Source organism: Hyperolius riggenbachi, chromosome 9 (assembly GCF_040937935.1).
Source record: "Hyperolius riggenbachi isolate aHypRig1 chromosome 9, aHypRig1.pri, whole genome shotgun sequence".
Taxonomy (NCBI): Eukaryota; Metazoa; Chordata; class Amphibia; order Anura; family Hyperoliidae; genus Hyperolius; species Hyperolius riggenbachi.
In genome coordinates, this window is record NC_090654.1 from 273922791 (window position 1) to 273936539 (window position 13749).

At 36.8% G+C, this 13749-nt stretch overlaps 1 protein-coding gene across 2 annotated transcripts in view; it reads right to left on the minus strand.

Moving 5' to 3' along the window:
- Positions 1–2081: 2081 nt before the first annotated feature.
- The window catches only part of ATXN3 (ataxin 3), a 44718-nt gene continuing 33050 nt past the window's right edge, over positions 2082–13749 (minus strand). For both annotated transcript variants that reach the window (XM_068254601.1, XM_068254600.1), the window contains exons 10-11: positions 13563–13639; positions 2082–4418 (exon numbers count right to left, since the gene is read on the minus strand). In XM_068254601.1, coding sequence (XP_068110702.1) covers positions 4327–4418; positions 13563–13639 — 169 coding nt within the window. In that variant the 3' untranslated portion in view covers positions 2082–4326. The remainder of the gene's footprint in view (positions 4419–13562; positions 13640–13749) is intronic.

Below are 13749 nucleotides of genomic sequence, written 5' to 3' on the forward strand. Positions count from 1 at the left end.
AGCGGAAACGCTAGCAGCACTGAAAACGTTGCATTTTTGCCGCTAATGGAAGTCTATGGGCCACATGAAAAAACGCATATGCATTTTGTATGCGTGCATTTTTACAAACGCTGGTTTTGTTGCAGTATATTCAAAAATGCATGAAAAACGCACATAATGAAAGACAATGGGAACGCAATGGTATGCGGTTTCCATGTATTTTTATATGCGTTTTTTTTTTTTAAATTGTTTTGTGATGTATTTCCGCTTCCTGTTGTATTCCTAGTTATTTGCATAAAACGCACATGAAAAACGCATACAAAACGCCTATGCGTTTTGTATATGCGAACCACAAACGCATTTAAAGAAAACCTGAACTGAAAATTAAAAGTCAAAATAAGCATACACAAGTCATACTTACCTTCCATGTAGTCTACTCCTCAGTGTCTTTCTCCTGTCCCGCGCCCTGTTTGTTCACTGTGATCAAGTGAATTTTCCGTCCTCCATTTTGAAAATGGCCATTACCCATAACAGCTTTCTGGTCAGCACACAGTTAAACTGTAACATCGCCCACTTGAGCCATAGGGAAACATGGACATTACCTGGTACATCAGTTTTCCTCTCAGCTATAACTGACAGCAACTGATATTTTACTGACAGCAACTGATATATTTCAGATTTGACAAAATATTGTCAGAACTGGAAGGGATTATTATCACAAGAAAATGGTGAGCTTCTGAGAGGAACTGATGGCAAGGTAACTATGTAATGTTCATTTGAAGTTACCTCATGTGTTTATTTTAAATATTTTTACTCAGTACAGGTTCTCTTTAAGCTCCCTGCACACTGCACTTGTGATTACGATTTCCCTGACTGCTATGAAAAGAAAAAACGCAGCATGCAGTAACGATTAAAGGGAACCAGAGAGGAACGTTACTAAAAAATAGAGCAAGCTTTTATACATACCTGGGGCTTCCTCCAGCCCCATAAGCCTGGATCGCTCCCACGCCGCCATCCTCCACTTCCTGTATCGCCGGTACCGGGTCCCGTCACTTCCGGCAGACGCGGCCAATTGTCCGCATCACAGGGGCTCCCTCCATACCCTTACGCATTGCGGCTGCGCAGTAGGCAGCCTCATGCGTACGTATATGGAGGGAGCCCCGTGTGATGCGGACATTGGGCCACGTCTGCCGGCCGACTGGCCGACTCGCGGCTATGACGGGACCCGGTACCGGCGGATCCAGGCAGCAGAGGACGGCGGCGTGGGAGCGATCCGTGCGTATGGGGCTGGAGGAAGCCCCAGGTATGTATAAAAGCGTCCCCCCAACGTCTCTGGTTCCCTTTAAAAATCGGAATCGCATGTAAAAAAGCAAATAAGAAAATCGGATTCGCGCGCAGAGTGCAGGGAGCCTAAAACGCACGCTAATCGATTAGAAAAAAAACACATCTACGATAATAAAAACGCAAACGCACCAAAAACGCACACACACAAAAAAAAGAAATAAAATATGCACGACATAAAATGCAGCCTTTCATGTTATGTGTGCACCTACCCTGATGCAGAATTATGCAGATTTTCTATGCAAATTTATGCAGTTTGAAAAGTAACCAATTAAATCCTGCAGAGTTAAAATTAGGCCTCTTTTTCACGAACTATTGAACTGTGTGCTCAGCAAGCAGTTACCAGGCAGCAACAAGCAGTTACCAGGCAGCAACAAGCAGTTACCAGGCAGCAGTGAGCAGTTGTAAGAGTTTGAGAGGCATTTCACTGCCTGTCAACAGTTCCTGGAAAAGAGGCCTTAAATTGGTCAATTTTTAAGCTGCATACATTTGTATTCAAAATTTGCATAATGCTGCATCAACTCAAAATTATTTGCATCTCATTGACCAATTCATATTCCTAACCACAGAAAAAGCAAGTGCTCATTCAAAAGCACTTTCTTTCACCTTCCACTAGGCACAGCTGTAAACTCGCGTCTGCACACTTCACAATAGCTCGGCACAGTTTTAAGGAACTTTCGGGTGGGGCGGGAGCTATAAGGATCGGGAACAAGGAACAGGGGGAACCCCGACAGCAAAAATCAGATCCAGGCACTCCTGAATAAGTACTCTACAGCCACCATGGGCTTTATTTAAATGTTTTTCCCCCGGCTCCGGCGTAGTTTAAAGTGGTCTGAAACTTTGCCATAACTTTCAATAAAAGTGTTTTCCTACTTTCTATTACCCATACAGTTATATTTGCTTTTGTGCTCAAGTAATATTTTCTGTTTACAAATTACAAGTTCCCAAAGTACAGTTTATCTGCTTTTAAAAGCTGCCAATTCATTTTATTCAAGCTGCTTTTTATTATATATTAAATCCTTCTAGCGAGCTGCTCTGAACTTTGCGCATGCTTGAAGCAGAGAGAGCTCCTTTTCAGTTGTTACACACAATGTAACAACATCGGAATGTAAACAAAAGATGTGATCACCTCTTCAGATTTGGATCAAAAGCCGAATGGGCTTTCCAATGCCGAACAAAGTTCTGTGTTTAACTGTTTGAAAGTGTTCTGCTACAATTATTTTTTTGTGCTAGTACGTTTAAGGCTGTAAAAAAAATCTTTTAAAGCAAAGAAATGCTGAGTTTCAGACCACTTTAATGAGATAAAAAGTGAGACCAACTTTATGCTTTTTTGGCGTTTTCCCGGCCATAGTTTGCGTTTTCCATAGTAACATGAAAGTCCATAAACTTTCATTTTACCTTTCACACTTACCGCGTTTTTGAGCGTAGTTTTGAACCTCCCCGATGCTTTTTCAGGGCTGACCGCCGCGTTTCTCATTTCAATTGATAGTCATGTACTGGCGTTAAGATGCCTTCAAAAAGCACCAAAACGCTGACAGCAAAAGGCAGCGTTTTAGCCTTTTCTACCGCTGCCTCTAGTGTGAAAGAGCCCTTAGAAACGGACCAATCACACGCAGTGGGAGCTGCTACCATTGATTGGTCCATTTACAAACTGCATAAAGTTAGCATCAGCTTGGAAGTGTCAATTGCTAGAGACTATTAGAAGCAAGAGATCAGCAGGACAGACAGAAAAGTAGCATTTTTAAAAAGGAATGTGGCATCCCTCGTATAACACCAGGTGCCAATACATATACTGCAGTACAGATCATTTCCTGTGTGCGCTGAGATCCCTCCAATTCCTGGTGTAAACTAAATAGAGGCCTAGACTTCTGCGTCTAAACTGTGGGCGGAGCCTTCATGCGGCTTACAAACCAGCAGGGGCACCAGCCGCCAATAACAGGGCTCCAGTGCCAAGGAAACTCCTCCCAAAATAACTTAATGTCCAGCCTGAAGTCTCTGTCGGCCAATAAGATTCTGGCATTGGATCGCTAATTTGATGATGGGGGAGAAGTGGTAGTAATAGGAGGGGGGTTAGCAGTGAGTCAGAAAAATCTAGGCACATACAAGCGTGCACCTTGCAATCCACAAGTGAAGAGAAAGTGTTGAAGATCGGTAAAGTTCCTTGCAGGTCCCACACAGTGCTGCACTCTGGCAGTATGGTTAGTCACGTAATTGTCACTTGACAGGTACTCTTTGAACGTAACTTGTCTGAACGGACATCGGTGCACGACGTGGTCCTATGATGCTGCCAGGCGAGAAGGATCGTGGAGGCGGACGTGCTTTGGACAGGAGCAGTGGTCATGCTGCAAAGCTGTGTTTGGTCATGTAACGTTCAGCCAGTTGAAGCAAAGCCGTGAGATAGTTTTGTATGAGAGAAGAAAACGGAGGCTGGGAAAGTGCAGATTATCAGCCCCCTTCAAAAAAAAAAAAAAAATTCATCATCTTCCTGATACAGAAGACCTCCCAATGCCGTATGGCGGTGAGGGGAGGCGGGTAAGTATACTCTGCTTACCTTCTCGCTGGTCATCACAAGCATTCTGTACTTGGAAATGCAGATTTCAGCCCTTCTGGTTGGCCTTGGTGCACTTCCTGTTTCCTGTATAGCCATATCCTTTACCCTACTAGTCACCTGATTAAGCCGACCAACCATGCAGCGTGCAAACAGGAAGTGCACCAGACTCCAACCAGGAGGGCCGAAACTGACAATTTCAAGTGCATAGAGCTCGTCATGGTGCGTAGAAAGGCAAGTATAGCTGACATACTACATTCACCTCCCCCCACGCCACGCCGTGGGCACTGGGTGATCGCCTTTAAAACGCCACACAGACATCTTTAAAAAGACACTCATAAAAGCATCAGAATACATCCCAAGCAGACGCCCATCCAGAGGTTAGACTGAATATGTACATCCTTTGTGCCTGCGCGACCGACAGGACAGTGTAAACAGACAGGCCGCGGGCCCAGTGGTCATTTGTCCTGTGGGTTCGGGCTACTCCCGCCGGTATCCAGAGACATGTTCATAGCAGCTTTCAGCATATCTTCCTCGCTCATTCCAGACCCTAGGAAAGAATATGACAAGAGGATCTGTGATTCACCATCTACAGCAGAGCAAACCTTGCATGCCATCATCAGAGTAAGAAAAAATGCCTATCGACACTAAAAGTTACTCCCATCCCTGCCTCCCCCAAAGTTCTAGTGCCAACGTCATGTGGGAGCTTCCAGATGGGGCCAGATAAAGGCACATCATCCGGTGGGGAAGGAGGTTAACCGCCCTGGCGGTATGATTCCTTCTGATTTTAGGGTCTAAAAGTGGTACAATTTTTTCAAGTGCTTTTAGACCCTAAAATCATCAAAAAAATCATACCACGAGAGTCTGCAGCAGCCCCAGCACTTAGGGCTCTTTTCCATGGGCAGCTGAACTGTGTGATCAGCAAGCAGTTACCAGGCAGCAGTGAACAGTTACCAGGCAGCAGTGAGCAGTTGTGAGAGGCATTTCACTGCCTATCAACTGCTCGTGGAAAAGGGGCCTAACTCACGTCCCTGGGCTACAGCCCTGTAGTTTTTTCCTCCGTCCTCCGGCTGGAGCTGTAACCCTATATTGAGATTGCCGGCCGTCGTCATGTATTACCTGTATTGTATTGTGTACCTTATTGCTTATTACCTGTATTGTGTTGTGTACCTTATTGCTTATTACCTGTATTGTGTTGTGTACCTTATTGCTTATTACCTGTATTGTGTTGTGTACCTTATTGCTTATTACCTGTATTGTGTTGTATCTTATTGCTTATTACCTGTATTGTGTTGTGTACCTTATTGCTTATTACCTGTATTGTGTTGTGTAGCTTATTGCTTATTACCTGTATTGTGTTGTGTACCTCGTTGCCTATTACCTGTATTGTGTTGTGTACCTTATTGCTTATTACCTGTATTGTGTTGTATCTTATTGCTTATTACCTGTATTGTGTTGTGTATCTTATTGCTTATTACCTGTATTGTGTTGTGTACCTTATTGCTTATTACCTGTATTGTGTTGTATCTTATTGCTTGTTACCTGTATTGTGTTGTGTATCTTATTGCTTATTACCTGTATTGTGTTGTTGTACCTTATTGCTAGTTACCTGTATTGTGTTGTGTACCTTATTGCTAGTTACCTGTATTGTGTTGTGTACCTTATTGCTTATTACCTGTATTGTGTTGTGTACCTCGTTGCCTATTACCTGTATTGTGTTGTGTACCTTATTGCTTATTACCTGTATTGTGTTGTATCTTATTGCTTATTACCTGTATTGTGTTGTGCAGCTTATTGCTTATTACCTGTATTGTGTTGTGTAGCTTATTGCTTATTACCTGTATTGTGTTGTATCTTATTGCTTATTACCTGTATTGTGTTGTGTATCTTATTGCTTATTACCTGTATTGTGCTGTGTACCTTATTGCTTATTACCTGTATTGTGTTGTGCACCTTATTGCTTATTACCTGTATTGTGTTGTGTATCTTATTGCTTATTACCTGTATTGTGTTGTGTACCTTATTGCTTATTACCTGTATTGTGTTGTGTAGCTTATTGCTTATTACCTGTATTGTGTTGTGTACCTCGTTGCCTATTACCTGTATTGTGTTGTGTACCTTATTGCTTATTACCTGTATTGTGTTGTATCTTATTGCTTATTACCTGTATTGTGTTGTGTATCTTATTGCTTATTACCTGTATTGTGTTGTATCTTATTGCTTATTACCTGTATTGTGTTGTGTACCTTATTGCTTATTACCTGTATTGTGTTGTGTACCTTATTGCTTATTACCTGTATTGTGTTGTATCTTATTGCTTGTTACCTGTATTGTGTTGTGTATCTTATTGCTTATTACCTGTATTGTGTTGTTGTACCTTATTGCTAGTTACCTGTATTGTGTTGTGTACCTTATTGCTAGTTACCTGTATTGTGTTGTGTACCTTATTGCTTATTACCTGTATTGTGATGTTGTACCTTATTGCTTATTACCTGTATTGTGTTGTATCTTATTGCTTATTACCTGTATTGTGTTGTATCTTATTGCTTATTACCTGTATTGTGTTGTGTAGCTTATTGCTTATTACCTGTATTGTGTTGTGTAGCTTATTGCTTATTACCTGTATTGTGTTGTGTATCTTATTGCTTATTACCTGTATTGTGTTGTATCTTATTGCTTATTACCTGTATTGTGTTATGTACTTTATTGCTTATTACCTGTATTGTGTTGTGTACCTTATTGCTTATTACCTGTATTGTGTTGTATCTTATTGCTTGTTACCTGTATTGTGTTGTGTATCTTATTGCTTATTACCTGTATTGTGTTGTTGTACCTTATTGCTAGTTACCTGTATTGTGTTGTGTACCTTATTGCTAGTTACCTGTATTGTGTTGTGTACCTTATTGCTTATTACCTGTATTGTGATGTTGTACCTTATTGCTTATTACCTGTATTGTGTTGTATCTTATTGCTTATTACCTGTATTGTGTTGTATCTTATTGCTTATTACCTGTATTGTGTTGTGTAGCTTATTGCTTATTACCTGTATTGTGTTGTGTAGCTTATTGCTTATTACCTGTATTGTGTTGTATCTTATTGCTTATTACCTGTATTGTGTTGTGTATCTTATTGCTTATTACCTGTATTGTGCTGTGTACCTTATTGCTTATTACCTGTATTGTGTTGTGCACCTTATTGCTTATTACCTGTATTGTGTTGTGTATCTTATTGCTTATTACCTGTATTGTGTTGTGTATATTATTGCTTATTACCTGTATTGTGTTGTGCACCTTATTGCTTATTACCTGTATTGTGTAGTTGTACCTTATTGTTAGTTACCTGTATTGTGTTGTGTAGCTTATTGCTTATTACCTGTATTGTGTTGTGTACCTTATTGCTTATTACCTGTATTGTGTTGTATCTTATTGCTTATTACCTGTATTGTGTTGTGTATCTTATTGCTTATTACCTGTATTGTGTTGTGTACCTTATTGCTTATTACCTGTATTGTGTTGTATCTTATTGCTTGTTACCTGTATTGTGTTGTGTATCTTATTGCTTATTACCTGTATTGTGTTGTTGTACCTTACTGCTAGTTACCTGTATTGTGTTGTGTACCTTATTGCTAGTTACCTGTATTGTGTTGTGTACCTTATTGCTTATTACCTGTATTGTGTTGTATCTTATTGCTTATTACCTGTATTGTGTTGTGTACCTTATTGCTTATTACCTGTATTGTGCTGTGTACCTTATTGCTTATTACCTGTATTGTGTTGTGCACCTTATTGCTTATTACCTGTATTGTGTTGTGTATATTATTGCTTATTACCTGTATTGTGTTGTGCACCTTATTGCTTATTACCTGTATTGTGTTGTTGTACCTTATTGCTAGTTACCTGTATTGTGTTGTGTATCTTATTGCTTATTACCTGTATTGTGTTGTATCTTATTGCTTATTACCTGTATTGTGTTGTGTATCTTATTGCTTATTACCTGTATTGTGTTGTATCTTATTGCCTATTACCTGTATTGTGTTGTGTATCTTATTGCTTATTACCTGTATTGTGTTGTATCTTATTGCTTATTACCTGTATTGTGTTGTGTATCTTATTGCTTATTACCTGTATTGTGCTGTGTACCTTATTGCTTATTACCTGTATTGTGTTGTGTATCTTATTGCTTATTACCTGTATTGTGTTGTGTATCTTATTGCTTATTACCTGTATTGTGTTGTATCTTATTGCTTATTACCTGTATTGTGTTGTGTACCTTATTGCTTATTACCTGTATTGTGCTGTGTACCTTATTGCTTATTACGTGTATTGTGTTGTGTACCTTATTGCTTATTACCTGTATTGTGTTGTGTAGCTTATTGCTTATTACCTGTATTGTGTTGTGTAGCTTATTGCTTATTACCTGTATTGTGTTGTGTATCTTATTGCTTATTACCTGTATTGTGTTGTGTATCTTATTGCTTATTACCTGTATTGTGTTGTATCTTATTGCTGATTACCTGTATTGTGTTGTGTATCTTATTGCTGATTACCTGTATTGTGTTGTGTATCTTATTGCTGATTACCTGTATTGTGTTGTGTATCTTATTGCTTATTACCTGTATTGTGTTGTGTACCTTATTGCTTATTACCTGTATTGTGTTGTGTACCTTATTGCTTATTACCTGTATTGTGTTGTGTAGCTTATTGCTTATTACCTGTATTGTGTTGTGTATCTTATTGCTTATTATCTGTATTGTGTTGTGTATCTTATTGCTGATTACCTGTATTGTGTTGTGTATCTTATTGCTTATTACCTGTATTGTGCTGTGTACCTTATTGCTTATTACCTGTATTGTGTTGTGTACCTTATTGCTTATTACCTGTATTGTGTTGTGTAGCTTATTGCTTATTACCTGTATTGTGTTGTGTATCTTATTGCTTATTATCTGTATTGTGTTGTGTACCTTATTGCTGATTACCTGTATTGTGTTGTGTATCTTATTGCTGATTACCTGTATTGTGTTGTGTATCTTATTGCTGATTACCTGTATTGTGTTGTGTATCTTATTGCTTATTACCTGTATTGTGTTGTATCTTATTGCTTATTACCTGTATTGTGTTGTGTACCTTATTGCTTATTACCTGTATTGTGTTGTGTAGCTTATTGCTTATTACCTGTATTGTGTTGTGTATCTTATTGCTTATTACCTGTATTGTGTTGTATCTTATTGCTGATTACCTGTATTGTGTTGTGTATCTTATTGCTTATTACCTGTATTGTGTTGTGTATCTTATTGCTTATTACCTGTATTGTGTTGTATCTTATTGCTGATTACCTGTATTGTGTTGTGTATCTTATTGCTTATTACTGTATTGTGTTGTGTATCTTATTGCTTATTACCTGTATTGTGTTGTGTATCTTATTGCTTATTACCTGTATTGTGTTCCTTATTGCTTATTACCTGTATTGTGTTGTGTACCTTATTGCTTATTACCTGTACTGTGTTGTATCTTATTGCTTATTACCTGTATTGTGTTGTGTACCTTATTGCTTATTACCTGTATTGTGTTGTGTACCTTGTTGCTTATTACCTGTATTGTGTTGTGTACCTTATTGCTTATTACCTGTATTGTGTTGTACCTTATTGCTTGTTACCTGTATTGTGTTGTGTACCTTATTGCTTATTACCTGTATTGTGTCGTGTATCTTATTACCTGTATTGTGTTGTATCTTATTGCTTATTACCTGTATTGTGTTGTATCTTATTGCTTATTACCTGTATTGTGTTGTGTATCTTATTGCTTATTACCTGTATTGTGTTGTATCTTATTGCTTATTACCTGTATTGTGTTGTGTATCTTATTGCTTATTACCTGTATTGTGCTGTGTATCTTATTGCTGATTACCTGTATTGTGTTGTGTATCTTATTGCTTATTACCTGTATTGTGCTGTGTACCTTATTGCTTATTACCTGTATTGTGTTGTGTACCTTATTGCTTATTACCTGTATTGTGTTGTGTACCTTATTGCTTATTACCTGTATTGTGTTGTGTACCTTATTGCTTATTACCTGTATTGTGTCGTGTATCTTATTACCTGTATTGTGTTGTATCTTATTGCTTATTACCTGTATTGTGTCGTGTATCTTATTACCTGTATTGTGTTGTATCTTATTGCTTATTACCTGTATTGTGTTGTATCTTATTGCTTATTACCTGTATTGTGTTGTGTATCTTATTGCTTATTACCTGTATTGTGTTGTATCTTATTGCTTATTACCTGTATTGTGTTGTGTATCTTATTGCTTATTACCTGTATTGTGTTGTGTACCTTATTGCTTATTACCTGTATTGTGTTGTGTACCTTATTGCTTATTACCTGTATTGTGTTGTATCTTATTGCTTATTACCTGTATTGTGTTGTGTATCTTATTGCTTATTACCTGTATTGTGTTGTATCTTATTGCTTATTACCTGTATTGTGTTGTGTATCTTATTGCTTATTACCTGTATTGTGTTGTGTATCTTATTGCTTATTACCTGTATTGTGTTGTATCTTATTGCTTATTACCTGTATTGTGTTGTGTATCTTATTGCTTATTACCTGTATTGTGTTGTGTACCTTATTGCTTATTACCTGTATTGTGTTGTGTACCTTATTGCTTATTACCTGTATTGTGTTGTATCTTATTGCTTATTACCTGTATTGTGTTGTGTATCTTATTGCTTATTACCTGTATTGTGTTGTGTATCTTATTGCTTATTACCTGTATTGTGTTGTATCTTATTGCTTATTACCTGTATTGTGTTGTGTATCTTATTGCTTATTACCTGTATTGTGTTGTGTACCTTATTGCTTATTACCTGTATTGTGTTGTGTACCTTATTGCTTATTACCTGTATTGTGTTGTATCTTATTGCTTATTACCTGTATTGTGTTGTGTATCTTATTGCTTATTACCTGTATTGTGTTGTGTATCTTATTGCTTATTACCTGTATTGTGTTGTGTACCTTATTGCTTATTACCTGTATTGTGTTGTGTACCTTATTGCTTATTACCTGTATTGTGTTGTATCTTATTGCTTATTACCTGTATTGTGTTGTGTATCTTATTGCTTATTACCTGTATTGTGTTGTGTATCTTATTGCTTATTACCTGTATTGTGTCGTATCTTATTGCTTATTACCTGTATTGTGTTGTATCTTATTGCTTATTACCTGTATTGTGTTGTGTATCTTATTGCTTATTACCTGTATTGTGTTGTATCTTATTGCTTATTACCTGTATTGTGTTGTGTATCTTATTGCTTATTACCTGTATTGTGTTGTGTACCTTATTGCTTATTACCTGTATTGTGTTGTGTACCTTATTGCTTATTACCTGTATTGTGTTGTATCTTATTGCTTATTACCTGTATTGTGTTGTGTATCTTATTGCTTATTACCTGTATTGTGTTGTGTATCTTATTGCTTATTACCTGTATTGTGTTGTGTATCTTATTGCTTATTACCTGTATTGTGTTGTATCTTATTGCTTATTACCTGTATTGTGTTGTATCTTATTGCTTTTTACCTGTATTGTGTTGTATCTTATTGCTTATTACCTGTATTGTGTTGTGTATCTTATTGCTTATTACCTGTATTGTGTTGTGTATCTTATTGCTTATTACCTGTATTGTGTTGTATCTTATTGCTTATTACCTGTATTGTGTTGTGTATCTTATTGCTTATTACCTGTATTGTGTTGTGTACCTTATTGCTTATTACCTGTATTGTGTTGTGTACCTTATTGCTTATTACCTGTATTGTGTTGTATCTTATTGCTTATTACCTGTATTGTGTTGTGTATCTTATTGCTTATTACCTGTATTGTGTTGTGTATCTTATTGCTTATTACCTGTATTGTGTCGTATCTTATTGCTTATTACCTGTATTGTGTTGTATCTTATTGCTTATTACCTGTATTGTGTTGTGTATCTTATTGCTTATTACCTGTATTGTGTTGTATCTTATTGCTTATTACCTGTATTGTGTTGTGTATCTTATTGCTTATTACCTGTATTGTGTTGTGTACCTTATTGCTTATTACCTGTATTGTGTTGTGTACCTTATTGCTTATTACCTGTATTGTGTTGTATCTTATTGCTTATTACCTGTATTGTGTTGTGTATCTTATTGCTTATTACCTGTATTGTGTTGTATCTTATTGCTTATTACCTGTATTGTGTTGTATCTTATTGCTTATTACCTGTATTGTGTTGTATCTTATTGCTTATTACCTGTATTGTGTTGTGTACCTTATTGCTTATTACCTGTATTGTGCTGTGTACCTTATTGCTTATTACCTGTATTGTGTTGTCGTATCTTATTGCTTATTACCTGTATTGTGTTGTATCTTATTGCTTATTACCTGTATTGTGTTGTGTACCTTATTGCTTATTACCTGTATTGTGTTGTATCTTATTGCTTATTACCTGTATTGTGTTGTGTACCTTATTGCTTATTACCTGTATTGTGCTGTGTACCTTATTGCTTATTACCTGTATTGTGCTGTCGTATCTTATTGCTTATTACCTGTATTGTGTTGTATCTTATTGCTTATTACCTGTATTGTGTTGTCGTACCTTATTGCTTATTACCTGTATTGTGTTGTGTACCTTATTGCTTATTACCTGTATTGTGTTGTGTACCTTATTGCTGATTACCTGTACTGTGTTGTGTACCTTATTGCTTATTACCTGTATTGTGTTGTGTACCTTATTGCTTATTACCTGTATTGTGTTGTATCTTATTGCTTATTACCTGTATTGTGTTGTGTATCTTATTGCTTATTACCTGTATTGTGTTGTATCTTATTGCTTATTACCTGTATTGTGTTGTATCTTATTGCTTATTACCTGTATTGTGTTGTGTACCTTATTGCTTATTACCTGTATTGTGTTGTGTACCTCGTTGCCTATTACCTGTATTGTGTTGTGTATCTTATTGCTTATTACCTGTATTGTGTTGTATCTTATTGCTTATTACCTGTATTGTGCTGTGTATCTTATTGCTTATTACCTGTATTGTGTTGTGTACCTTATTGCTTATTACCTGTATTGTGTACATTATTGCTTATTACCTGTATTGTGTACCTTATTGCTTATTACCTGTATTGTGTTGTATCTTATTGCTTATTACCTGTATTGTGTTGTATCTTATTGCTTATTACCTGTATTGTGTTGTGTATCTTATTGCTTATTACCTGTATTGTGTTGTATCTTATTGCTTATTACCTGTATTGTGTTGTGTATCTTATTGCTTATTACCTGTATTGTGTTGTGTACCTTATTGCTTATTACCTGTATTGTGTTGTGTACCTTATTGCTTATTACCTGTATTGTGTTGTGTACCTTATTGCTTATTACCTGTATTGTGTACATTATTGCTTATTACCTGTATTGTGTACCTTATTGCTTATTACCTGTATTGTGTTGTGTACCTTATTGCTTATTACCTGTATTGTGTACATTATTGCTTATTACCTGTATTGTGTACCTTATTGCTTATTACATGTATTGTGTTGTATCTTATTGCTTATAACCTATTATCATTGTCTGTAATATTATGTATTGTACAACGCTGCGTAATACTGTATGTTGGCGCTATATAAATCCAATAAATAATAATAACAGTAACACTGGGGGAGTAAAGTACCTTGTTCCGAATTTGCAGAGTCGGCTTTTGTGTTTACCTCGAAGGATCCGTGCGGTTCTGTTTTCGACTGCTGACACCTACAAAGAAATGAATAAAACCTCGTTACATTGAGTGTGTGTTATAAATGGACAGATAAAAAGGCAGACATTGCAATTTGTGATGAATTATCTGTCAGGTGTACATTCTC